Source organism: Dictyostelium discoideum, assembly GCF_000004695.1.
Source record: "Dictyostelium discoideum AX4 chromosome 3 chromosome, whole genome shotgun sequence".
Classification (NCBI taxonomy): domain Eukaryota; phylum Evosea; class Eumycetozoa; order Dictyosteliales; family Dictyosteliaceae; genus Dictyostelium; species Dictyostelium discoideum.
Genome location: NC_007089.4, coordinates 1,697,425 through 1,705,906, shown reverse-complemented (window position 1 = coordinate 1,705,906; position 8,482 = coordinate 1,697,425). Strand labels below are relative to the sequence as shown.

The window sequence follows — 8,482 nt, the reverse complement described above, 5'->3', positions numbered from 1 at the left end:
TGTGGTGTTGGTGGATGTTGTTGTGGAGTATGAACAGGTTCTTGATGTTGTTGTGGGGTGTGGTTCAAGTTCTGTTGATTAATATGTGATTGTGGTGTCGGTGGATGTTGTTGAGGTGTTTGTTGGTTTTGTTGAGGTGTTTGTTGATTTTGTTGTTGTTGCTGTTGTTGAAGTAGTATTTGTTGTTGTTGTAGTTGTTGTTGTTGTAGTTGTTGTTGTTGTTGCTGTTGTAATAGTTGCTGTTGAAGTTGTTGCTGCTGTAGTTGTTGTTGTAAAAGTTGCTGTTGAAGTTGTTGGCTTTGTTGATTTTGGTTTTGATTTTGATTTTGATTTTGATTTTGATTTTGATTTTGATTTTGATTTTGATTTTGATTTTGATTTTGATTTTGATTTTGATTTTGATTTTGGTTTTGATTCTGATTTTGATATTGGTTTTGGTTTTGGTTTTGGTTTTGGTTTTGGTTTTGGTTTTGGTTTTGATTTTGATTTTGTTGGTTTTGATTTTGTTGGTTTTGATTTTGTTGGTTTTGATTTTGTTGGTTTTGATTTAGTTGATTTTGGTTTTGTTGGTTTTGGTTTTGTTGGTTTTGGTTTTGGTTTTGTTGGTTTTGGTTTTGGTTTTGATTTTGGTTTTGATTTTGATTTTGATTTTGGGTTTGTTGGTTTTGTGATTGTTGGGTTTGTGTTTGTGATTGTGGAGTTTGTTGCGATTGGATCTGTGGTTGATTTTGTGATTGAGTTTGGTTTTGTGGTTGAGTTTGAGTTTGTATTTGTGATTGTGGAGTTTGTTGCGATTGGATCTGTGGTTGAGTTTGTGTTTGGGGTTGTGTCTGTGTCTGTGGTTGAGTTTGTGTTTGTGATTGAGTTTGTGGTTGGTTTTGGTTTTGAGTTTGGGATTGTGTTTGTGCTTGATTTTGAGTTTGGGATTGTGGTGGATTCAATTGCGGTTGTGATTGAGGTTGTTGAATAGGAGCACCAATATCATGAGTATTGGAGGAAGAAGAATATGAAGAAGAGGAAGATTGATAAGATTTCCATTTTCCACCACAAATTGGACAAGCCATTGACCAACGATCAGACCAAAACATAGAGGTACGTAACATCACAGTAATTCTATGACATCTAATACATTTTTTGTATGGTTTATCAATTCTTGGTGCAATTGGTATTCTTGTGATAATATCATGAACAATTCCCATATATTCAGTACTCTTTGGTGAATATTTAAATATTACTGAACCATTACCACTAGTATCATTATTATTATTATTGTTATAATTATTATTGTTACTACTATTTCCAAGTTGTTGTTGTTGTTGTTGTTGTTGTATTGTTGACAATGAAGAAGAAGTTATTGGATTTTGATCTAAGAAACCATCTAAAGGTGGATCTAAATCTAAAATTGAATAAGAGATATTAATTGAAATATCATTTGTATCAGCAATGACTTCAGAAGGTATGATTGAATCGAATTTTTTCATTATTGCAATAATTGAATTCATATGAGAACCTTTACATTCAATAGCTGGAGGTGTTATAACTTGATCTAATTTATCTTCACTTAAAAATCCATAGAAAGTACTAAGATAAGTATCAATTAATCCCAATGTATTATTAATTTCATCTGGATTATTATTATTTGATGATGATGATGATGAAACTACCTCTTTACATAAAACTTTTATAATCTTTGTAAAATACTCTAAAAAGAAATCAATCTCTTTTGATTTTTTAAATTTAACTTTTGACTGTGATGTTGATGTCTTTTCTTTAAATAATTTACTTATATTCATTAATTCAAATATTACAAATAATAAATTAAAGTCACATAAAAAACTAATCTATAAATTTTTATAAAAAAATTATAGTTAGTAAAATAAATAAATATAAATTTTGTTTTGTTTTTTTTTTTTTTTTTTTAAAAGAAAAACTTACAATTGGAAAATGAAAATTTCCTTTTGTTTCAGAATAATAAAAAGGGAAATAATGTTTAATTGGTAAATCTAACATTGATTCGGGTATTTTAACAGAGATATCACCTTTTTTTGCATATACAAAAGAGAAATAATAACAATTCTTTAAAAAGAATTGACTAAATTCTATTGCCCAATCAATTAAGATAATTATATTTTCACGTTCTTTTAAGGTTTGTTGATTTGTAGTGCCATCAGATTGTTGTGATGGTTGCATTAACAATGGAGAAAAAGATGATTTCAAAGTATCACAAAGATAATAGATAAAAGATTTAGCTTGACTATCAACAAAAGCAACTTCCATACCTGATACGATTCTATAGATCGATGCTTTGATAGCATCAAAACAATGTCGATAAGTTTGTTGAAATGTTAGTGGTAAACATGAGAAATCACTTGACAGATGTATAATCGTATGATGAAAAGTTGTACGAGTATCTGGTGAAGTTGAATAAATTTTCAATAAAATTAAAATATCCCACCAATCATTAGATTTCAACATTGAATTTTGAAATAATTGTGCTAACCATTTTGAAACTACCTTTTGATTATCTGGTGATGTACCAATTGATTTAATCGGTAATGAATAAAGTGTAACCTTTAAATCACTATTTAAACATGCAATTAATCCACCATTTGGTGATGATGTAATTGATAATGTTGTATTTTTAGTTGATGGTAAAAAATTATTATTATTATTATTATTATTATTATTATCTTGTTCTTGTATTTGAGATGTTGTTGATGATGTTGTTGTTGATGTTGATGTTGGATTTGATGGATCAATTACCATTGAATCATCTTTTATAGAATGAGGTGAATTAGCTTTAGTTGATTGTAAAATTGGTGAAGTTGAACCACTTATAGTTGGTGAATTCATTATTGATTGTTCACTATTTTCATTATTTAAATTTGAAGAGATGATTATATTATCAATTGGTTTTTCAGATTCTTTCAATGTTGAAATTGATTCAAAAGTTAATCTATCAACTATTTCAATTGAACCATTTGAATGAGTTAACCAAAGGAAACCTGTAGTTGATGAAAAATAAATTGATGATATTGTTGAATAATGATTGAAATTATTTCCACTATTATTATTATTATTACTATTACTATTATTATTACTATTATTATTATTTGGTGTATAAAATAATCTTTTAGCAGTGCATGTCCATTCTTCAATCTCTTGATTAGTTTCATTTGGTGCTGTACCACTTAATAATTCGAATATTGATAATTGAGGTGAATCAATACTAATAAGCTTTTTCTCTAATCTATATATTGCACTTGAATCAATTCCTTTCATTAATACAATTAAACTACTCATTGAATTATCAAACTGTATTGAACTAATCCTAAAACTTAATGATCTAATATCTACATCTTGTTGTTGTTGTTGTTGTTGTTGTTGTTGTTGTTGTTGTTGTTGTTGTTGTTGTTGTTGTTGTTGTTGTTGTTGTTGTTGTTGTTGTTGTTGTTGTTGTTGTTGTTGTTGTTGTTGCTGTTCAATTATATTACTCATTGATATTTTATCTTTTAATGTTACTGTAACCTCTATAAATTATTTAATAAATCATTAAAAAAATAAAAATAATAAAAAAAATGAAATAATTAATAAATATTCAACTAAAGAAAAAAAAAAAAAAATTAAATAATAAATTTAAACATACCACTTGTATGAATATTATAATTAATATGATAAACTATTAAAGCTAATCCTATATTCTTTGAATAGATTGTAACTAAAAGTGAATCTGGTTCTTGAGTTGGAAATATATCAACACAATCAATCGTATGATAAAATGGTAATGGAATTTGTCCAATAATATATTTCCAACAACTTTCAACTATACCATAATACCCTATATAAATCTATAAAATATATATATATATACATACATACATTAATATTTAATTATTATAATAAATTAATTAATAATAATAATTACCTTTCCATCTTTAGTTATACTTATAAAAGTTTGAAAAGAATTATCAATATGATTATCAGTTATTAATGATTCAAATGGTGATTTAAATGTATTCGTACTTGTATTACTATTATTACTATTATTATTATTATTATTATTTATATTTGTAGTATTATTATTATTATTGTTGGTATTATTTAAATTAAAAGGATCAAAAATTGGAGTATAAGTTGAACGTAATGGTAACCATTTTGAAAGTAATAAATATTGAAAAGGGAAAATATGTAAGCAATACCAATCATCTGAACAATTATCTTTAGTTTTCCAAAGACATAATTTATCAGATTGATCAAATGATAATAATAAATTTGAAGGTGACTGAGTTGACCACTCTAAACATTTTATACTATTGGTATGTGATGTCTTTATAACGACATATTCATGTGGATACTCTACTCTGGTTATATAGATTTGTTGTTGCTCTTGTTTAATGAATTGATTCTTATTGAAATTCATTGTGAATGCTATTTGGTTATCCACTGACCAACTTATTAATTGACTATTCTCATTTGAACATCCATGATAAACTTGTTGATGGTAATCACTCCAATCCACTTTATTTGTTAATAAATTTATTGATTGTAATTGTTTTTCAATTCCTAATAATTTATTATTACTATTTTGATTATTATTATTATTATTATTATTATTATTATTATTATTATTTTGATTATTATTACTATTACTATTATCTTCATTATTTAAATCATCACTACTTGTATCACTCAATGATTCATAGAATGGGTTATTACTATTTGTTATTAGTGATGTAGATGGATGATAATGATTCATTAAATCAATGTTCATGGATTTATCATAAATTGATGATAGAGGATTTGGATATTGAAATGTTGGTCCTGAATCATAAAAATCTTCTGATACTCCCTCCATTATCTTAATTGACCATACTGATTCAATCATCTTTTTATTTTTATTTTATTTTGTTTTTTTTTTTTTTTTTTTTTTATTTTCTACCTATATGTATATATATATATATGATTATTATTTTTATTTTTATTTTTGTGTTTTTATTTGTTTAATAATTTTTGGTTTTTTCAATATTTTTATTTTTTTTTATTTTTTTTTTTTTTTCTTTTTATAGTTGGTTTTTGAAGTGCTAAATTTTTTTTTTTTTATGAAACAAAAATAAAAAAAAAAAAAAAACTTTTTTTTTCAGTTTTTTTTTTTTTTATGGTTTTTTAATTTTTTTTTTAAATTTTTTTTATTTTAAAATTTTTTTTTTTTATATAAATATGGAAGGAATGAAATTTGATTGTTCTATAAATAAATATATAAAAGTATAAGATTTATTAATAAGTATCTTTTTTTTTTATGTGAATATTTACAAGTGGTTTTCAGTTGATATTTTTATTTTTTTTCATTTTCAAATTTTTTTTTTTTTTTATTTTTTCTTTCCAAAAAAATAATTTAATTAATAATAACACTCAAGGGTGTAATAATTTTTTAATTCTTTTTTCCTTTTGCTTTTTTTTTTTTTTTTCTCCAAAAAATTAGAATTTCAAAACATGGTAAACGTCCAAAACTTGAACATAACAATAATTATGGTGTAAATTCCAATTATTGTTGTTAGATCATTCATGAATGCTCCGTTTAAAAAAAAAAAAAAAAAAAAAAATTTTATAATAATAGAAAATATTATTCTTTTTAAAGATTTTATTTATTTTCATTATTTTTATCAGTTTCAGTTTTTAAGTTACCTTCCTCTTCTTCTTGTTTTTGTTGTTGATCTTTTTCTTTTTCTTTTTCTTTTTCTTCTTTTTCTTTTAAATATTGTTCTTGTTTTTTAATTAATTGTTGTTTTTTTTCATCTTTTAATTGTTGTTTTGATTGAGATGGTTTTCTATCTAATTCACATTTGATAACTTCTCTAAGATTTAATTTAAATAATTTTTTATATTGTGGAATTACGGAGGTTACAACAGATGATTTTATAATCTCAATGACAATGACAAGATCAGGATTTGAAAGATCTACTTTAATACTTGGATCAACCATTTCAGCAATATCTTTAATAACTTTATTCTTTTCTAATGAACTATTATTTCTACTTCTCAATTCAATTGCAAAAGTCTTACCTTGAGCATTCTTAAAATTCTCTTTAATCACTTCTCTCATAATTGGGTACATATCAACTTCTGATGCACGGAATGTTCTTAAAATTGGTAACACTTTACTTGTAAAAATTCTAAAATAGTGTGTGTGTTTTTATTTTTATATTAATATATATAAGGGTTTGTGTGTATGTGTATAAAAATGTAATCAATTAAAATAACATACACTCTATTTAAAACTTTATCTGCTATGAAAATGGATTGATTTGCATTTTCTAACATTTTTTTAGTTGATTCTGGAAAGTTTTTAATGATATCATTATCTATGAAATCAGTTGAAAGATTCTTTTTTACCATTTGACGTTTATAAATATCAACAAATATACAATTCATAAAATCAATTGGATCAACATTTTCAATTGGAATACTAATGAAATAGATACCACCACAACCTGAATTAATTAATTCAAATCTTTTTCTTTTCTTTAATTCTGATGGTTCAACATCTGTTGTACCCTCTTGTTTTTGTTCATTTGTACCATAATATGAATTCACTTTTTCTGTCTTCATTTCTTCTTCTTTCTCTTCTTTTGGGAAATATTTATCTGCAAACTATATAATTAAAAATTAATTAATTAATTAATAAATAATAATGATGATAATGATGATGATAATGATGATGATGATGATAGAGTATAATACATACGATATTTAGTAATGGTAACATTTCACCAATACTATTTGCCTCTCTCATTGAGTCACAACAAACTAATAAACCTTTTACAACTTCATCAGTTGCGAATAATCTGCTATGTTTTTTCCATGATTTAAATTTACCTTTGAAAATTACTTTCTTTTCATCATAATCATTTGGATCTGTAGTGGCTTCTTCTTGTTCATCTTTTTTATCTACATTTTCTTTTTTATTTTCTTGATTATTTAATGTTTTTTGTTTTTTGTTTTCTTTTGTTTCTTTTTTTTTTTGTTCTTTTCTTAATTTTTTATTAACAAAGTTTTTATTTTTATTTTCAGTTTCTTCTAAGGTTCTTTTTTTACAAGTTTCATCATTATTATTATTATTATTTTCTGTTTCCAATGATTGGTTATTTTCAATGGTTGCTTGTTGATTTTCGGTTGTTGACATTCTTTTTTTTTAATTACACTGAAACGACGACCGAATGATAAAATCAAAAATAAAAAAAAAATAAAAAAAAATTTAAAATTTTTTTATTTTTTTTTTTTATTTTTATTTTTATTTTTAATTTTTATTTTATTTTTAATTTTTTTTTTTTTTTTCTTGGTTACCTTTTATGAAAATTTGGTGAACTAAAATAGATAATGCATTAACTTATTTATCTCTATTTGTTTAAAAATTTTATCAATTATATGATTAATAAAAACATTTGGAAATTTGGCACACAAAAAAAAAAAAAATATTAAAAATAATTTTTTTTTTTTTTTAAACTTATTTAATTACAAAAAAATCAATTAATCAATTTTCTGAAAAAGTATTATTTTTTCAAATTATTTATTAAAGACAATGGAATTTGATTTATTTGTTTTTATATTAAATAAATTTTTAATTAATTAATTTATTTTTTTTTTTTTTTTTCCCAAAAAAACTGGGTTTAATTTTATTTTTATTTTTTTATTTTTTTTTTATTTTTTTTTTTAAAATTTTCTTTTAATTAGTTTTAAAATTTAAAAAACGAGAAAATGGTAAAAACAAATACAAATAAATTAACAGACGACCAAATTTCAGAAATTAAAGAATCATTTGATATGTTTAAATCAGATAATGGTAAATTGGACAATGATCAAATAAAATACGCATTTAAGGCATTAGGTTGTGAAATAACAGAAGAAACTTTAGAATTAATAAAGAAAAAAGGTCAAAAATCAATATCATTTAATTCTTTTTTTGAATTGGTTTCCCCATATATAGTTTGTATTTCTATTAATTATTATTTAGGTGAAAAAAAAAAAAAAAAAAATATTGGGCCATTTTAAATATTAACTTTATTTTTTTATTTTTTTTTTTATTTATTTTCATTTTTAACATTTAAGCCCAAAAGAGATAGTATGTCAACATTAGAACAAGCATTTAAATTATTTGTTAAAGATGGATCTGGAATTACATTTAAAGATTTAAAAAAGGTTGCAATTAACATTGGTGAAGAATGTTCAGATAGTGACTTGTATGATATGATAGAATTTGCTGACACTGATGGCGATGGTGTAATAAATAAATCAGAATTCATATCATTAATGACAACTAAAAAGGTTTTATAAAAATAATAATAATAATAATAATAATAATAACAATAATAATAATAATAATAATAATGATAACATGTATATAGTAGTGTAAATAAAAAAAAAGAAAAAAAAAAAAAGAAGAGTTAAAGTTTAAGAAAATATATAATAAACTTTAAATTTTTTTATT

General features: G+C 23.1%; 3 protein-coding genes across 3 annotated transcripts; 1 reads left to right on the top strand and 2 right to left on the bottom strand.

The window, feature by feature from the left end:
- Positions 1-64: 64 nt before the first annotated feature.
- On the bottom strand, positions 65-4,885 carry med16 (hypothetical protein; the record flags this gene model as incomplete). Its single annotated transcript, XM_636761.2, has 5 exons — positions 65-297; positions 977-1,841; positions 1,936-3,530; positions 3,647-3,848; positions 3,926-4,885. The coding sequence occupies 5 exons, from the start codon at positions 4,883-4,885 to the stop codon at positions 65-67; spliced, it is 3,855 nt and encodes a 1,284-aa protein (XP_641853.2).
- A 753-nt stretch (positions 4,886-5,638) lies between these two features.
- DDB_G0279155 (hypothetical protein) lies at positions 5,639-7,180 on the bottom strand (the record flags this gene model as incomplete). Its single annotated transcript, XM_636760.1, has 3 exons — positions 5,639-6,170; positions 6,263-6,648; positions 6,743-7,180. 3 exons carry the CDS (start codon positions 7,178-7,180, stop codon positions 5,639-5,641), a joined length of 1,356 nt encoding a protein of 451 aa, XP_641852.1.
- Positions 7,181-7,752: 572 nt separating this feature from the next.
- On the top strand, positions 7,753-8,328 carry cenB (hypothetical protein; the record flags this gene model as incomplete). The annotated part of the gene is made up of 2 exons (XM_636759.1): positions 7,753-7,980; positions 8,104-8,328. 2 exons carry the CDS (start codon positions 7,753-7,755, stop codon positions 8,326-8,328), a joined length of 453 nt encoding a protein of 150 aa, XP_641851.1.
- Between the last annotated feature and the right edge of the window lie 154 nt (positions 8,329-8,482).